A 19632-nucleotide genomic window follows, 5' to 3' on the forward strand; every position below is an offset into this window, starting at 1 on the left:
CCTAACTCAGGTGAGGTCTTAGTCTAGTGAGATGGTACTGTTGCCCCAAAAGGGTGGGAATAACAGCACTACAAGTTTTTGCAAATAAAGCCCTAAGGGTCTCTTTGACTGAGGAGAAATAAATAAAGGAATTATGTTGTAGGAGGTTTGGGCTTAAGTACAAACACATGGTCCACATTTATTCTCACAGTGAGAGGTCCACTAGCCACTTGATGTAAAAGAGCAAAATGATCATTCTTTTTCTCTAGGCGCTTTGTTGCCATATGAGATGTATATAAATCATATTTTTATTTTAACAGCAGAGGCTTTCTTGATAAACATGTGGTTTATCTAAAAAAAAGAATTGAAATGGATTGTGCTTTGAACAATCATTTAATGGCCATAGATGTGCCAAATAAAAATAAAAACACAATTTTTTAAGAACCTGGCCCACTGCCCAATTTATAACAGAATTTGTGTGTGTATATGTATGTGTGTGTTTTACCAAACTGGTTAATGTGTCCCTATCTGTTTTGAATTTAAGCTGTGCTCTCTACTCAACCCCATGCCAAATTGAATCCCAGGCTAACACACTCTAATGAGACAAGACGTTACCTTTATGAATGACCTCATAGAGAAGAGGTTGGCTAGCATTGTCGAGAGGCCCGGTGCCAGGCAGCTCTGGGCTATGAAACCCAGCTTGAGTTCAGCAAGACAGATTGCGTCATCCCCTTCTTTCCAATTCCAGCTTGGGATATTTAGCAGATGGGCCTGAAGGAAGAAACAAAGGTAAAGGACTCCAAATATTTTCCCTGCATTCTGCTAACACAGGAAATATCCAAGCAAGTGACAACTAATCTTTTCCTTTAATGCTGGACTTCCTTTTCCTGTAGAAGGTAAAAATATGATTAGGGCAGTGATACTCATACCTCAGCGATCAACATTACCAAAAAGAGTTACAGTAATGTGAATTAATTGTTTATAAACATTATTCTCACAGGAAAATGACTGACCAAGTATTCTACAATTGGTTAATAACATAGTAAAAGCACAAAGTGTTTTAATATCAATGTGCTGCAAAAAGCCATGAGAGACACATTAAAGAGCCACCTGCAGCTTCCAAGCCTCAGTCTGAGCATCACTGGACTAGGGGGTTTAAATCAATATTCCTTCAAACCAAAATATTTCCGGTAGAGTTTTTGTATCAGGAACTTCTCCACTTTTACACCTTTCAGTTCAAATCTCCCAGCATCCCTCAAGATCTCATATTATGGTGACCTTCTGTCAACCATGGAAAACTGGATGGGAGGCTTTGTAAGGCCCATCAACAGAGCTGAAGTTGTTACATAGTGCTATGAAGTTTTCATTGCACCTAGGTCCGTGTATACTCCCTCTTACAGCAACCTCAGTTACTCCCTGACAAATAAGAAACACACATAGACCCCAGAAATCAAACACAGGTTTTTAATCTTATCTAATGTGGAAATACAATACCCCAATCACATGTCCACGAGCCCAGCCCTCAAACAATATGATATAACCTGTACTTTTTTGGTTTCTCCCACCCCCAGAATCAAATAAGCACAGAGCCTGGTGTAAGGAGTCTCTTTTCTCCGGCTTTTGATTATGGGACTAGTGCACAGTGAAATAGTGGATAAAAACAATCATCCAGTGTTGACTCTGCTCAACAAGTTATGTATATTGTTTTTAATACTATTCAGTATAGTATGTTATAATGGGTACTTCCATATATAATTGTTTTCATATCAATTTTTCCTTGGGAAAAAGCATTAGAAAAATATGTTTTGCCAAATTAAAAATTTTACAGAACATTCTAGAGGTTTTTGTGAAATGCAAAACTCTAGTGGTCACTTTCATCCTTCTATCACAGACACACATATGCTGCACATGAACACAAACACTGAGTCCTTCATGCTTTCCTCCTCCTGATAATCGGATTATCACCATTCATCATTTTTTCTTCATTTCCTCATTCATTTTCATTAGAAATATAAAGAGAAAACATGTTTTTAATACAACATGCTTCCTGTTGAGGGCGTTTAAAATACAGAAATAGCATGATTCTGTTCCACAAAAGGAGGACGACCAAATTCTGTATGTTAGCTGCCCTCCACTCATGTATGTGCAGTTAACTCAGGCAATAGAAATCACACTGTGTAAAACCAGGTGGATCCTGAGCAGGCCTAAACTTCTTTAGCTACAGTTATAAAAAGGCAAGGTAGGTGATGTAATATCTTTTACTGTACTAACTTCTGTTGGTGAGAGAGACAAGATTTTGAGCCACACAGAGCTCTTCTTCAGGTCTGGGAAACTTAATCAGAGTGTAACAGCTAAGTACAACAGAACAGATTGTTTAGCATAGAAGTTAACGTATGTTTCACGAGACCATTCAAAGTGAAATGAAGGTGCGGACCCCTTTGGAAATCTTAGGAATAGTCTGCAGACTCCAGGGTTCCACAGACTGCAGGTTGAAAACCACTGTTCTATAGTAATCCCAAACACTCTCCTATCTGTATAGGTAATACCAGCATCATACATGGTTTAGTGAATCAAGCTGGGCCTTATTTCACAGGAGATGTGTGCTTACAAGCCCAACTGAAATCAATGGGAGCTGTGGAAGCTCAGCACCCCAGGGTAACAAACATCCTAGGGTTTTGATAAGGTCCCTGGCATATGTAAATACAACAGAATTAACTCTTTAGTGGATTCCATGACAACTTGTATTCACATGTTCCTACTGAGAAAGGAAAATGCTTTCCATTTAGGCAGCTAAAATAAGTGGATGTGGGATACTGTGGTAGCTCTGAAGAGCGAGATCCCTTGGTCTTCTCATTACCTTGTTATGATACTGCAGCATCTGAGTGATAATTCTTATCTTCGGATGGTAATTCTTTATAGAAATTACTCTTAAAAAGAAAAGAAAGAAAAAATTAACATCTTCGACATTCTACCATTCTTCCTATAGTCCTAGCTTGTGGACCTGGTGTTTCTGAGCCTTTGCTTGAACATCCACACTGCACTGTAAACCTGGGTTTACAATTTCTGGACCTGGGTCTCACAGCCATGCTAACACTACACTACACACGGCACTAGATAGACCTTCTGACACAGGCCTACGGCTTGACCAGCGTCCACATTGCAAAATGACAGGGCTTGGACCCATACCACAGCTGGACTTGGGCTCTAATCCAACCCTCCCATCAGGGTTCTAAGAACCTGAGTCCTCAATGTTTGCTGACCCAAGTCAGACTGATTTGTGTGTGGATGAAAGGGGGAGTTGGGCTCCAACCTGAGACAGAGCCCAGGTTTAGTGTTCAGAGTACACATACCTTCTGAGAGCAACAGCTTATTACAGTAGCGTGCTGCCAGAAGTTGCATTGCAGGCATATGGGGAAAACTTACATTGCTGACTTATTCCCAAGATCAGAGAATAAATTTGTCCAATAAAGTTGTTTGAATCTCTTTTTGTAGGGAGGAGATTTGAAGAGCAAAGAGAAGAGTGTGATGCTCCCCTCCCACTATTAATTTCCCATTACCCACTGAAGTGTTTAATTAATCCAGTTTTATTGAATCAAACTCATTTATTGTGAGAACACAGAAGATAATTCTATTCCCAATAACACTTCTGCATTTTATTATATTAAAATATACTGAATCCGTTTAAGAACACACTAATCTGCATCTGGAATACTCTTTATTCTATGTATTGCAATTAAAATCAAACCAGGGTTTTTCCCATCACATCCCAAATGTGGTTATGGAAAATGAAATGAGCATAATTAAACCCTGCTCCTTCCACAGGCATCCCACACTCTAGGCACACTGGACTTCTCCACACTATCGAGGCCATCCCGTGCACTCCCCCAATTTAACTCCCTCTCTCTGGAAGCAATTAGTGAGAAGTTTTCAACTGTAACCGATGTGGGTATGGTCCACCTAGACACCAGCAATTTGCTGGTCAGAAATGAGAATGACAACCATATTTAAAACCTCTTCGGGTTACCTCATAATATTGGAGGCATCTTCAGCATCTGGGTCAGCGCAGTATTTATTGGCAAGGATTAGGCATGCATCTGCTGACTCTATCTGAGACACCGGGGGAAAAAAAAAAAGCAAACATAAATATAAATCTTTGTTTCCAACTTCTTCTCACAGCCACCGGCTTCTAAGAAATCAGCTTCTTCCTCCAGGAGCAAGAACAACAGTTTATAGTTTTTGCTGAGTATAAAGCTTAGGGTAAGCTGTAGATTTGACTCCTTATGATATCAGTGCCAATACTTACATGGAACTGATCACTGTAACTTTTCAAAACACTTTCCAAACATTATAGTGCTCATGGTAGGTAAGGACTTTAGTTATTACTACTACCAGTTACTAATGTTCCTTCAGAGATACCGAAAACGAAGTACCAACAGGTTACATGCCAAAGTTTTAAAATTCCATGTTGCAGGTCAGGCTCCTAAACCCATAGGGACAGAGACTGTCTTTCTGTTGTTTGTACAGTGACTATTACAACGGGGTCAGAGCTGTTTGGGTCCTTGGGCAATAACATCATAAAAATAACAGAAGATCACTGATTTTAGGGGCAAAGTTAATCTAGTGGCAAAACTTACAATCATCAACCTCTGGTCTGGTTAGCATAAAGTAGCAGATTTAAAATATAACAAAATTACCTTTTTTTCAGTACATTTGGGCAAATACCACACAGTAAAGCAGGGAATGGAAGAGAGAAGATAACCAGACTGAATTGTATAGCCATTACAAGGACATCATTTTATGCTGCTGATTGGAGCTCAGCTCAGCATATGTTGTATAAAAATGGACCAAACAGCTTTTGTAGCCAGCACAGGCAAAAATCCTAATTTCTGCTCACTAGAACAGCTTAACATTAGGCAAAGATCTTTACGATTTAAGAAGCTTGTTCACGTCCCATTAGAAAGACATGAAATGGGGTAATGCTGTATATAAGTTTGGTATCTTTTACTCTTCTGAACTTCAGGGTTTGCTTTAAGAGGATAAAATAATTTAGCATAGAATACTTGAACCAATACAGCCATTTTATTATAGTTAGCAAATATCTCAAATTGTATTTACTTTTTCAGGACACCAGACAATAGAAAAAGGGTGAAAAAATGTTTTCTAATTGCCCCTATGCAAACATGCCAATAGTGTTTATAACATCAAGTTTTAAAATGTTAAACATTAATATTAACAACCATAGGACCTCTCCTATTAAAGTCAACTAAAAGACTCCCATTAACTTCAGTGGATGTTGGATTGGAGGTAGAATCTGCTTATTTAAGAGACGACAACTAGTAGAAATAAAGAATCAACAGAATCATTACCTTTACTCTCGCCAGGTCATGCGGATTGAGAACTGAACCCTGATAAAATTCCACCTGAGTGAAGTGTCGTTTAAAAAGAGCTTCCAGCTCAAGGTTAGGGGAGATACTGCATTGGGAGAAAAAACAAACAAGAAGTTTGCACAACATATCTGTCCTGTTCTTGTATTAATTTTTAAACTGTTTGAAATTCCATTGATACTCTTCTTGTGGGGTGAAAACAGTGGGCCTCACCTACTGTTAGCACAGCTCCATTCCTTTCACTACATATGTCCCCACTTACATGTGAATGTGGCCTACCAAATGGAGGTAAGACCAGCTTCCCTGAATGTAGCAGCTGTGACGGTTACAGGGTTAGCTGTTTTCTCTTATCTTGTGCTTTGCTCCTGCTTTTAAGAGTAAACAATACTTTGGTCTGAGAAAGCTGTCCAGTGGCCTGCATTAGCCACTCGTCAGAAGCTCCCAAAGGAAAGACTTGCAGATGCCTACCCCGGTCGAGCCTGTTGAGTAATCACAGTTGGCATGTAGGGTAAGAGAGGAAGACTCAGAGAACTCCACCCAGAACAGAGGAAGACATGTGGCCTAACGTCTGAAGGGAGTGCACTGAGAGAGACCAGAAAAGGGGACAGAGGTGCAGCTAGTCATGGAACCATGACAGTAGCTCTCATCAATTCAAACACAGTGAGGTGCGTGTAACTATTATATTTGATGTGTAACTATTCTGTCTCATTGAGATAGATGCAGTATCCATACTGCTTGGCACAGCTGAGATCTAGGAATCATACACAACAGCACAGAAAAGGTTCACATTGGCAGCTAGCATTATTTATCAACTCTACAGCTCCCAGGTTAATTAAGAAACACAAACAAACCTAGAAAATAGGAACAAATTTATCCATCAAAGATGTGCTCTTAGCAATATCAATTCATACATACAAGAACAACACTGAGCCCTAGAAACTCCTCGGCTTTGTTGAGTGAAAGGAAAATCTGCCTAGTGTATGGGCTGCTCACTCAGACCACACCACACAGTTATCTACCTGCACTTTGATGCAATTCCAGTCATACAGTCAGACTGTATAATTCATACAGTAGGTTAACAGCCACCAAGAGGACCTGATAATACCTCTAGATTGTATTAACTGTTACTAAGTGCATTCGTTATAATTTTGTCATGTCATTTTTGACCAGTGGTCATTTTCACATAAGCAAGTAGTCAAATGAAAAGTAATTCATAATAAAAATATGGCACATACCTATCTAGCTCTCTTAGTAACAAAGAAAGCATTTACTTGCCAGGTAAACAGCGTCAATTAAATAAAAAAAATGTTTACTTGCAGTTGTGTGTGCCTTTACTGCAAATGCACATGCAAATGAGTAGTAACTGCTTAGTCACCCATCCTGCGTACGGGCAGTTATCAGAGTTCTATAAACTATTGTTTAAAGTGCATATGCAATTGTGGGTGCAAGTTTGTCACACCTTTTTTTGTGCCGGAACCTTTGGAAATTAAGTTCCATGTGGTCATGTAGAGGGAAACTTCCCTCCTATCCTAATAAAATACGAGCAGTTACCAGGGGATATCAACTGTATCCATTATTCCAATTTAATGGCAATCTTATAAAATCAGCCAGGTAGCAACTCTATGCATTTTCAACTTCCGTTATCCAATCATCACAAATAATTCTTAACCTTTTAATCATTTTGTTTGACAAGAAGGAAAGTGGATTGCTTGCTGTTAAGTGTATTAATATCACTCATTCAAAAACAGCTCATGGCACTTAGAAATGCATGCTGCTCTTGATAGGAAAAGACAGTTAACACCATATTTCTCTCAAGCAAATAGCTATTTCTAACAGACTCTCCCTAAGACATGCCAATTTGATGTTGAATTGTGTGTAACGGGATGCTAGTGACAAACAGCAACTACCTTTAAGCAAAATTGCTGACGGGAAGGGCATTCCAAGCAACTAATGACTGGCTGGAGAAGTTGTGGCCCAGTCAGTCGTTAACTGACAGGAAATACCTGACCTAAACATGATCACTAATATTACCAGATAACATATAGTTTTAAATAATTTAAAGCAATTGCTATTTCTATCTGTCTGCAGCATCACTATGCCTGTGCAACAGCATCTTGTTTTTGTAGTACTGCTGTTTTGCTAGCAGTCACAGTTTAATAGAGTAAAACCAGACAGCCCCAATACCTGGGGGTGACTGAACCAATTTCATAGATCTACGTGGATTGTATCATTCAGTGCTCATCATCTCATTCATTTTTACAATTCAGAGTGCATCCTGGACTTCTCCAAACTGTTCAGACTCTATGAGCAGCTAAAAGCAGCAGCAGTGTACCATGGAGCACTTCTTGTTACAGGATGATACCAGTCATTTTTCAAAATTTTACAATCCAACTATCTTTTAACAAAGTCATCGGAATGGGATATTTCTGTTAATTTACATAAGATGTACTCATCTTCTACAGGTTCGTAATCTCCCGAAGAGAAGATTAAATGCAGCAGAATCTCTTTTGTGATGTTTGTGTTTGGAAAAGCAGCCAGTTATGCACATCTTTAAGTAAGTTTCAGCATATATTTAAAATATATGGTTAGAATCAGAAAACACAGCTTTTCTGCAATTTAGCTTGCAACTGTTAGACAGATGAGGCATAAAAGTTGAAGATGGAAATAGATACCTATGAATGGGCATTCCTAACATGAGTTCTCAATCTGCATCATAGATTGCATGATATAATCTCCATAAACTAAATTTAGAACTATCCAGGGCCAAAGAAAACTTCTGCAGTAGTTATTAATATGTGTTGAATATTATTTCTTATTTCTGAGTGTCATGCACTCTTTAAAATATACTTATCTATAAAACTAGTGACATACAGTTGAGTGTTTCTTTACTATAAGAAGCATGAGTCTGAAGTCCAGTGGCTTCAAGTACCGGTACTATTAAGTATGCTAGTAGGTGGGAACAATTGTGGTAACCGATAGGAAATAGCTTATGCTCAAATAAATTGGTTAGTCTCTAAGGTGCCACAAGAACTCCTTTTCTTTTTGCGAATACAGACTAACACGGCTGTTACTCTGAAATAGGAAAACAAGATTTCATTCTCAACATTCCATTAGTTTCGCAATGTTGGCAAATATGCTGTTCAAATCAGGATAACCACAGATGATCTGATCTATCATAGTATTTATTTCTTCAAAAATTCAGATATATGTATTTAATTCATTATTCTTCATTAATTATCATTCACTAATTATTTAATTAATTTGAAATTTATTTAAACTATTTCTCTCTTAAAAGCAGCAAAGAGTCCTGTGGCACCTTATAGACTAACACCTGTATTGGAGCATAAGCTTTCATGGGTGAATACCCACTTCGTCGGATGCATGTAGTGGTATTTCTCTCTTGTACAGCCTATTAGATCAAGGCTTCTCATTCTTTGTACAGCATTTGCTTCCTTAATTTATTAATGACATGTATAAAATATCCTTGGTCAGGCCTCCTCTTTTGCAGAGGCATTATTTTGAGAATGGTAGGAAGCATTTTTTTTTTAAGTGTCAAGTTTTAACTAACTAGGCTGGGTCAATCTGTTCCTTTTTTCTTCCGTGATGATTTGTTTCCACTTGCTGTTGGATGCAGAACAACACAAACACCTATTGAACAATGTACCAACTGTATACCAGACCAATTCAGTCTTTGTTGTGGCTTAGCTAAAATCAGTTAGGGCCAGATATCCCCCTTTGATGCGTACGGCTCTAAATGAAGTCAATGTGAGATCTTCCATGCACCTGATGGCAGAATTTGGGCCCAGAAAAGAAATGAAAAATTTCTGTGCAACTGCCTGGATGTTCTTGAGACTTTCTTATAGAAAGATATTGAGCTTCCCCTAGGAAAGACACTGATTAAGATTAATAATGGATACAAATATTTAGAAACTGATTTTTAGGCCTCAGTAATTTAACAAAATATTTTGCAGGGAACTACCAGATAACGTGCAACCAATGAAGAATAGCAACTGACAGCAAGACTGGGAAGTATTCATGGATTGACACTACACACTTAAAAAAGCTTCACTGGAAAATGAAATAAGGCTTTTTAAACTGTAACAGCAATGTATGACTTCATAATGCAATCTTGGCCTTTGTGTCATCATGATAAACGGGAGAGATAGTAGTTCACACCTATATACATGTTTGGTTTGTGCTGTATGTTAGGTAAGTATTTTAACATTTCACACATGTGAAAAGCAAGGCTCAAAGAGATTTTGGCTGGTAATATCAAAAAGAGTTTATGGGAGTCAGGCACCTAAATCCCACTGAAATTCAATAGGAGTAAGACTCCTTAAATCCCAACCTTAGACTTATAAAAAGCTAGTGGAAGAGTCACAAATTGACATCCTGGGTCAAATCCTAGTCCTATTAAAGTCAACAGGAATTTGGCCATTGATTTCAAAGGGATCAGGATTTCACCACACAGGTTAAAGACATCTCTGGTCTAACTTCACTGAATAAGTTTGACCCTAACAGTCTCATTGTCCCCTGCTCTACCCTCAAACCAATACTGACTCCAAGGAGACTTTAGGACATTTTCAGACCTTTTTGATTAGCAAGAAAGGTTTTGGTTGGAAAGATTACTCACTTATGCAGAAAGACGATTTCCACGTTCACATCATCCCTGTCCTTGTGCAGGAAGTCCTTCAGGAAGTTGGACACACTTTCAAGTGTTATGTGACCACAGACAACTATGTGCCTGTGACAGAAAATGTACAGTTACTTTTGCAGGGAAAACTAACAAACAAGCATGCAAACAAAAAGGGTAAAATAAACTGTTGGCTGAAAAAGGAAGCATTCTTCCCGATCCCACTCCCTGAAGTCATCAAAGGAAACCATCAATATTAGAAGGTACTTTGACATTGAAACTATATATGGGATCTCACCTGATGCTGCAAAAGACTATTACAAGCAAAACCATTTGGCCAAGTGGTTTTAAACATTTAGCAATAAATATTATTATTTATGTATACACTTATATGCTGTATTATCCAGTCCCTCTCAGAGTCATATTTCTCCTTCCACCTCCTCTTCTAAGATTTACTATTAAATTTTTTGTTCAGAAACATAGAGTTTATCATGTAATGAGACAACAAATCTCCCTGAAACGATTCTACTTATTTTCCCAGTTATATCAGTGAAGCCAGTGAGAAGCTTGACATATTATGGGCCATAAGCAATAAAAAGAGAAATCTTGCATTTTCTACTGTAAGTCCTACAGTGGGAGCACTTTACAATAAGTGGACATTTTTTAATTCTGCAATGCAATGGAACACCCTCACAGAACCAGAATCTGTACAGAGTGCTATCACACTTATGCTCCATGCAATTTCCAGCAGTGTCAAAGGGGAGAACCCAAATATACAACACAGAAACAGTGTCCACTTCTATAGATTGATTTCTTACACGCTGAGTGAAATGTCTACAGTTCTGTCCTTTCTTTGCTTCCTTGCTTAATGGATTGTTAAGCCACTTATTATAAAGTGTTGTCCAAGTACTTGTGCTCCAGCATGCTCTACAGTGGCTCAGTGTTTCTACCACAACACAGACAAAAGCATGGCTTTCATTAGTCAGATGAGTTCATGAGAGGTGCTGGTATTTACAGTACTTCCATTGCTACTGCTGTTGCTTGCCACATTTCTTACAGCTGTCAGGGAAAGAGAGGGCAGTAGAAGTGTGGATTCAATTTAATTATTAAGGTAGCAGAGAGTCATTCAGTAATCTGACCTCATTACAGCTGATTGAGCCTATATGCTGATTGCAACAAAGGCACAATTTATTTGTTGGCTGACATCTGAGCTGCCAGCAGGTGGCCAAAATGAAGCAAAATAATTTCAAGGGCAAAATTTAAACTGCCCAAGTCTTACCTATTTCATAATTGTTCTGTGCGCATTCCATTAATGTAGAAACCTCATTGGCTGGAAGCAACAAATAATAGGTAGCAGCAATAATCGCTTATGTAATGTACCATAAGGGACTATTATGGGAGCCTGTACTTGCTTCATAATTTGGTGCTTGACTAAGTATATGAAAATAATGCAATGAACTCACTGGTGAAAGGATAATGATGCAGAACAAAAAATAAATCAGTAATATGCATGATGCAGTTAATAATATCACCATCATGTACTACTACGTTCGCAGTGGTGCTGGTAGTGACTAGGAAAGCAAAGCACAATGAAGTATTATACTAATCCAGCACACTATAGGGGACTGCTTTACTATTACCGCTTTATTTTCTAATACTCCATGTGCTCATGGCTTGGTGGGTTGTCACTGAAAGGCCATATAAGAAGTGTTTGAGATAATTGTCTTCCTAAATTCAGATCTAAAGTCTTGTGCTAATGTATTTGTAAAAACAAACAACAAAAATCACAGACTGTTTTTTTCCTTCAATTTGTAATGGTCTATATAAAATTATATTTAGGCTATACTATGTCTAATTAGGACCTGGTCCTACAAATACGTATTTGCCAAGTGCAGTGCTTGCTACCATGAGTGACTGCTATAGCTTCAACGACATCATAAGCTATATGTTTGGTAGAATTGCATGAAGACCTGGACCCACAGATGGTGAACTCCTCAAAGCAGGAAACAAAAACTTCCTCCCCTATTACATAGGTTACCAAGCACTGCATCAGCATGCAATAAGTAACAAATACAATAAACCAAATATCTGACCCATTTTTCAGGCAAAAAGAGACTTGAGAGCTGCCCTGTAGGGCCTTCACAATCTGGCAGTTCATAGCAGCCTCTGTGCTGGAGCCAGGGCTGGTGTAGAAATTGTCACTAGTTTGGGGAGCTGCAAACTACTTCTTGGCTGGAGCATCCTTCAGCTGTGCCCAGTGTTCGCTGGGTGCAGCTGAGGGTTCAGCTGACTGCAATGATCATAGAATCATAGGACTGGAAGGGACCTTGAGAGGTCATCTAGTCCAGTCCCCTGCACTCATGGCAGGACTAAGTATCATCTAGACCATCCCTGACAGGTGTTTGTCTAACCTGCTCTTAAAAATCTCCAGTGATGGAGATTCCACAACTTCCCTAGGCAATTTATTCCAGTGCTTAACCACCATGACAATTAGGAAATGTTTCCTAATGTCCAATTTAAGCTCATTGCTTCTTGTCCTATTCTCAGCGGTTAAGAACATTTTTTCTCCCTCCTCCTTCTAAAAACCTTTTATGTACTTGGAAACTATTATGTCCCCTCTCAGTCTTCTCTTTTCCAGACTAATCAAACTCGTTTTTTTTTTCCAATCTTCCCTCGTAGGTCATGTGTTCTGGACCTTTAATCATTTGTGTTGCTGTTCTCAAGACTTTCTCCAGTTTGTCCACATCTTTCCTGAAATGTGGCACCCAGAACTGGGCACAATACTCCAGTTAAGACCTAATCAGCTCAGAGAAGAGTCTGTGTCTCTCTCATGTAACAGAACACTAAAATCAGATATTGCATCAGCTCATAAAGTGTAGCAAACTCATTACTCAATGTAAATGAATGGAGAGTACAAATATGACTTTAAGGGCTAGGTCCCCATGGCTGTTTCATCCTGTAGGCTCTCTCTTTGTGAACGTAAGCACAGCAGAACAGATATCTCCATGTTATTTCTTGGGGGAGTAGTCAGACTTAGGTAATCAATGATCTTGGTTGAGGCAAACAACAAGAATGACTGAACACAGAGTTAAGTGCTAGCATTCACAGTAGTCAATATTTCCTTTGAGGGACACAAAACATGGTCACAGTAGCATGAAGTCAATAAGTTACTTGTAAGCAAAACTTTTCGCGATTGCACAGACTTTTTGCTAACTCTTCTCACCATCTCTGGCTTTTATACAGAGCAGCAAAGAAGGGTCTCAGTAAAAGGCTGCTCTGAAAGCAGAAAGGCTTGTGTCAACTGCTCTTGGAACAGTTCTCTCTAGAGACCCCAGCTTTCTCCTAACTGCTCCCCTTCTATTCATCTCAAATTAGCCCAGTCCATCAACTTAACCCAAAATGAGTCAACCTGCCCTTAAATTCCAAGGCTTGCAGTCTTCCTTTTTCTCTCTGTGAGCTTCTTAAGAAAATAAGAATGGCCATATTGGGTCAGACCAATGTTCCATCTTGCCCAATATCCTGTCTTCTGACCATGGCTGGTGCCTAATGCTTCAGAGGGAATGAACAGAAGAGGGAAAATATTGAGTTATCCAGCCCATGTAATCCAGCTCTAACTTCTGGCAGTCAGAGATTTAGGGACACCCGAGTAAGGGGTTGCATTCCTGACCATTTTGGCTAATAGTCATTGATGAATCTATCCTCCATGAACTTATCTGATTCTTTTTTTGAACGCTTTTATACTTTTGACCTTACCAGCATTCCCTGGCAATGAGTTCCACAAGTTGTGTTCTGTGAAGAAGTACTTCCTTTTGTTTAAAACCTGCTGACTATTAATTTCATTGGTGACTGTGGTTCATGTCTTATGTGAAGGTGTAAATAGCACTTCCTTATTCACTTCCTATTCATGATTTTACAGACCTCTATCATATCCCCCCTTGGTCATTTCTTTTGTAAACTGAACAGTCCCAGACTTTTTAATCTCTCCTCTTATGGTAGCAGTTCCATATGCCTAATCATTTTTGTTACCCTTCTCTGTACTTTTTCCAATTCTAATATATCTTTTTTGAGATGGGGTGATCAAGACTGCACAGAATATTCAAGGCATGGGCATACCATAGATTTATATAGAGATATTATGATATTTTCTGTCATATTAACTATCCCTTTCCTAATGTTTCCTAACATTTGGTTAGCTTTTCTGACTGCCACTGCACATTGAGCAGATGTTTTCAGAGAACTATCCATGGTGACTCCAATATCTCTTTATTGAGTGGTAAGAGTTTAATTTAGACCCCATCATTTTGTGTGTATAGTTGGGATTATGTTTTTCAATGTACAATACTTTGCCCTTATCAACACTGAATTTCATCTGTCATTTTGCTGCCCAGTCTCTTCACTGTTTACCCCTTTTTTTCAGATCATTTATGAATACATTGAACAACATTGGCTCCAGCACAGAACCTTGGGGGAATCTCACTATTTACCTCTCTCCACTGTAAAAACTGACTATTTATTCAGATCCTTTGTTTCCTAGCTTTTAACCCATTACTGATCCATGAGAGGACCTTCCCTCTTACCCCTGGATTCCTTATTTAGTTTAACAGCCTTTGGTGACAGACCTTGCCAAAGGTTTTCTGAAAGTGCAAGTACACTACATCCATTAGATCACCATTGTCCTCACATTTGTTGACACCCTCAACGAATTCTAATAGATTGGTGAGGCATGATTTCCCTTTACAAAAGCCATGTTTATTCTTCCCCAACATATTTTGGTGAAGAGTAGGGCTGGAAGTACTTGGTTTCAGCGTTGAGGGTCTGGGGTAATGAATTTCTTGAGCATTCTCTTTAGCATATCATTAAATCTTTCCACTAGACCATTCATCTGTGGATGGCATACTGATGTGCATAATACTTTGATTTTCAGCAGGCCACAGACATATCTCATCATGAAATTTGTTCCCTGGTCTGTCAGGATGTCTTTGGGACTCCCTACCCACACAAAGACAGTGATATGGCTTTCGAGTATCAGGTCATGTACAGAATGTACTTGTTATCATGTCATGTCTGGAGGCACTCTTTTCTAGGGGGCCTATAAAGTTGATTCCTATTAATTCAAAGTGGGTCTCTGCCCAGAGAAAGGATATTAATGAAGCCCATGGAACTCTCTTGGGGGCCATTAATTGGCATTTGGGACATGATGCACAGAAATTCTTGGCTTGTTTAAGGACCTCTGGCCAAAAGCATCAGGCTAGGATCCTAGACAGTGTCTTATTTTTCCCAAGATGTCCTGAACATGGAATTGGGTGTGCAAAATGCAGGATCTTGCAATGATATACTGGGGCACTAGTAACTGCATCTGTATCTCTTGTGTCTGCCTGTCCTGGTCTATGCAATAGAACAAGTTTATCTTAATAGCAAAATAAGGGTACTATTCAGCCTTCAGGGGGGTCCACCTCTTCATCATCTATCACTGCTACTTGTTTGAAGGCCCATTTCAAAGTCTTAGTGGTGTTTTTGCTCCACATGGAAATCTGAGAAGTCTGTTAGCTTCTCTGAGTCCAGTTGCTGAGGGGGTGTCTCATTTAGGGCCATGGAAGGCCCTGCCTTGGAATCTTCTGCATTGCCTGGATCCACTATAGTTTGTGGTCTCCATTATGTCTGTGGAGACCACTCCATTATGTCTGTGGAGGGGGGCCACCTCTCTCTGCTCTTTCCTTTCTATCCACTTCTCTCTTCAGAACTTTTTCCTTCTAGGCTGGGAGGAAAGTAGGTCAGAGTCCTTAAATGGAACAGGACCCCTAACATTTCTTTTGGAATGTCATCCTCAGGCTCCTATGCTAAGGGAAGCTTCTGTAATAGTTCAGGGAAATATGTCCAGTCTTGGTCTAATATCACTGGGTAGGAGATCCAGAGACACACATACCTTCATCTCACCTTTGTTCCCATCAACAGTCAATTTTACTGTCATGCTAGGATACCCAAGAATATCTCCATGGGTGCATTTAATGGGGATTTCCCCCTTTGCCAGCTTCCCTACTGTTCCCAGTTTCCACTCCCATACAAATGTATGGTCACACCCCAAGTCTACAAGGGCCAATGTTTCTTGGCCATTCACCTCTGATATTGTGAGTTTCCATGGGGCTTTTTTCTGGGCCCTATTGTCTCCTGTCCAGACATGCCCAAAATTACACTTCATCTAGTGGCAGTTACAAAACCTATGTGCCTGTTCTCCACAGGAGTAAAAAACTACCAAGTCTGTCCCTTGTCTTTCTAGTGACTTTGTCCTCTTTCTGAATTTCTCTTGGCCCTTGTTCCTGTATTGGTGTGGGGCAGGGGGCTGGGAAGGGCATTTAAAGTCATAGACCCTGCTGTCTCAGGGGAAACTTACCCATGGACCCCGAGAGGAGTGCCGGTTACCAAGGCTGCCCAACAACCAGCCAGCTTTTTGGATTTCCTTGGGTTTACCCAATATGGGCCACCCCCACCTTTGGTTACTCAGTTTCTTTCTTCAGTGTGGGTACTTCTGCAGCAGAGGGCCACTGGATGGTGCGAGCAGCCATGTAGTCCTCTACAAGAGGGCCTATGGGAGGCATCTGCTAGGGTTACTGGTCGCTGACTGCAAACACAATCTTCCTCCGCCAGTGGAGGAATCTGTACAAACTGCTCCATAACTAAGAGTTCTGCTATCTAGGATTCCATTTGAGACTCTGGCTTTAACCAACACCAGCAGAAGTCCTTTAGCCTTTGGGCGATCATCCGTGGCCATGTTTTTGAGGAGGTAGGGTGTGATACTGCTCATGATGGAACTGCTGACAGTAGGTTTCTTCACAGTCCAGTATGGACTTCACCTGTTCATAGTCTTAGGCCGCGGTGCCAAGTCCCCAGTATGTTGCCTGGGCTTCCGCAATGAGGAGTGGAGCAAGCCGGATTGCCCACTGGGCTGAGGGCCATGAGAGACTGTGAAAACCTTTTAAAAATTACCAAGAATGATTCCAGGTCATCATCTGGGGAAATGTCACAGTCCCCTGAAGTACAGAACATGCATTCCCTGTAGTAACAACACCATCAGGAGTAGTAGCCAGCATCAGGTACACCATTTGCTGTAACAACAGTTGTTGGTTCAATGCCATCTGTTTAAACAGTTGTTGCTGCCTATGTTGTTCCTGTGCTTCTAAATCAACCAGTCATTGTAGAAGCTGATTCGCCTCCATAATTCTCTTACATATATACCAGAAAAAAAAATGTGTAGTTTGTTGCGGCGGAGGGCTTCTCTTTTTTACAGTTAAAGTCAACTCCACTTCTGGTACCATGTTGTCAATTCTCTTGGGGCAGTCAGACTCATAGACTTTAAGGCCAGAAGGGACCATCATGATCACCTAGTCTGACCTCGTGAACATTGCAGGCCACAGAACCTCACCCATCTACTTCTGTCATAGACCCCTAATCTCTCACTGAAGTCCTAAAATCATGGTTTAAAGACTTAAAGTTACAGAGAATTCACTATTTACACTAGTTTAAACCTGCAAGAGACCTGTGCCCCATGCTGCAGAGGAAGGTGAAAACCTCCCAGGGTCTCTGCCAATCTGACCCAGGGGAAAATTCCTTCCTGGCCCCAAATATGGGAATCAGTTAGACCCTGAGCATGTGGGCAAGACCCACCAGCCAGATACCTGGGAAAGAATTCTCTGTAGTAACTCAGAGCCCTCCCCATCTAGTATTCCTCACCAATCATTGGAGATATTTGCTGCTAGCAGTCGCAGACTGGCTCCATGCCATTATAGGCAGTCTCATCACACAAACGTATCACGCTCAGTCTGGGTTTTTTGCCCCCATTGCTCCTCTTTGGAGGCTGTTCCAGAATGTCACTCTTCTGATGGTTAGATACCCTTGTCTAATTTCAAGCCTAAACTTGTTGATGTCTAGTTTATATCCATTTGTTCTTGTGTCCACATGGGCACTTAAATAACTCCTCTCCCTCCCTCGTATTTAGCCCTCTAATGCAGGGGTTCTCAACCTTTTTCTTGCTGAGGCCCCCCTCAACACGCCATAAAAATGCCAGAGCCCAGCAGAGGTGGAGGGAGCTCAGGGCTGAGGGGGAGGATGACCCTTGGGCGTAGGCATAGTTTTACTTCCATTTTGGGTGGGCAAGGGCTGGCGGGGCACAGTGCACCTCCACTCCGACTCACTCAGGAGGTCACCCAACCTGTCTAGACTGTGGAGGGATGCAAACAAAAATATAACTCAAAGGGGGGACTTAGTTTAAAAAGTTTGAAAATTGCTCACGGTGCAGGGAGGGGGTAGCTAGGGGCTGTGTACAGGCAGGGGAGTAGCTTAGGGTGCAAGCAGGGGGTAGCTGGAGGCTGTGTACAGGCGGAGGGGGGCTCCCAGCTTCAGCAGGGGTGGGGTGCTGGGGCTCCCAACTTCAGCCCCCTGCTATTCCTGGCTTTGGGCAGGGGTCGGCCGGCTTCAACCGCCAGCCACTCCCGGCTTCGGGGGGAGAGGGGGGGTGGGTAGGCCAGCTTCAGCCCTGCGCTGCTCCCGGCTTCGAGGCGTTGCAAGGGGTCAGCCGGCTTCAGCCCTGTGCTGCTCCTGTCTTCAGTGCTGGGACTCGGGGCACTGGGTTTCAGCTGCAGGGCTCCATGGGCCCCATGAAAGGACTCGCAGACAACCAGGGGAACAGGGACCCTGAGCTGAGAACCGCTGCTCTAATGCATACATAGAGAACAATCATATCTCCCTCCCAGTTTATCTAACTGGTTTCTATCAGCTTAACCTAAAATGAGTCTATAAGCCCCTAAATTCAGGGTTTGCAATCTCTGTCAGATTATTTAGAGGCAGCATGGAATGGGACTGTAGCCCCGCCCCTCTCCCAGGCCGTTCTGCCTCCCTATCTCTCTCTGTTCTCCTTCCTTAATAGTTGGGCTTGATTTTCTTATTGGTCCCATCTATGTTTGCAAGATCCCATGATTGGCAGTTCTGGCAGCAATGCTGGGGATGTGATCAGCCTGGATACCTGTAAATGGGGAAGATGCACCTCTCCATTCTGTCTATGCTCAGTTTTGTAAATCCCACTACAGTTTGTCACAAAGGTTTTGTTCCAAAATTTGCCATGTGGTGTTTGTACTGCTGATCTTCCTTGGGGGGTTCTGCCAGTGAAGGACAGGTTTAAATAGCAATCCATGGTTGCCTTAGCCAGACCCATTTCCTAGCCACTTTTGAGGTTGCATAAATTAGCTTTGCAAGAGTCATAGATGAATTATGCCTCACAAATCACCACGTAATATCTGGATGAACCTAGTTCATTAGTTAAAAACTTACAAATTAGTGATGAGCAAACCTCAAAAGTTTCAGAGGTTGTGTTCGAATACACTCATTCTTTATGCTTAAGAGAACATTAAATGTAAATTCTGAACCTCCTGAGTCTGCCAAATTGAAGTAACAGCTTTGGAAGTAGTAGTTTTCTTGGGGTATTCAGGCACTCTTCCTGCATCTGTTCCCCAAAAGCACCCGGAATTGCAAAGGCACAAGAAAATGAAAAATAATAGCAAAAAATAAGCAATTTTGATCCTAAGAATCATAGTAAGTGGGACTTATTTGCCATCCCTATTTAGAAGTTGCATTTTTTATCTTGTTTAA

General features: G+C 40.9%; 1 protein-coding gene across 26 annotated transcripts in view; it reads right to left on the bottom strand.

The window, feature by feature from the left end:
- The window catches only part of KCNMA1 (potassium calcium-activated channel subfamily M alpha 1), an 855266-nt gene that overhangs the window by 190316 nt on the left and 645318 nt on the right, over nt 1-19632 (bottom strand). For all 26 annotated transcript variants that reach the window (XM_073353218.1, XM_073353215.1, XM_073353216.1 and 23 more), the window contains exons 10-14: nt 9997-10107; nt 5346-5451; nt 4004-4086; nt 2837-2906; nt 595-750 (exon numbers count right to left, since the gene is read on the bottom strand). In XM_073353218.1, coding sequence (XP_073209319.1) covers nt 595-750; nt 2837-2906; nt 4004-4086; nt 5346-5451; nt 9997-10107 — 526 coding nt within the window. The remainder of the gene's footprint in view (nt 1-594; nt 751-2836; nt 2907-4003; nt 4087-5345; nt 5452-9996; nt 10108-19632) is intronic.

This window comes from Lepidochelys kempii, chromosome 7 (assembly GCF_965140265.1).
Source record: "Lepidochelys kempii isolate rLepKem1 chromosome 7, rLepKem1.hap2, whole genome shotgun sequence".
NCBI classification, from domain to species: domain Eukaryota; kingdom Metazoa; phylum Chordata; order Testudines; family Cheloniidae; genus Lepidochelys; species Lepidochelys kempii.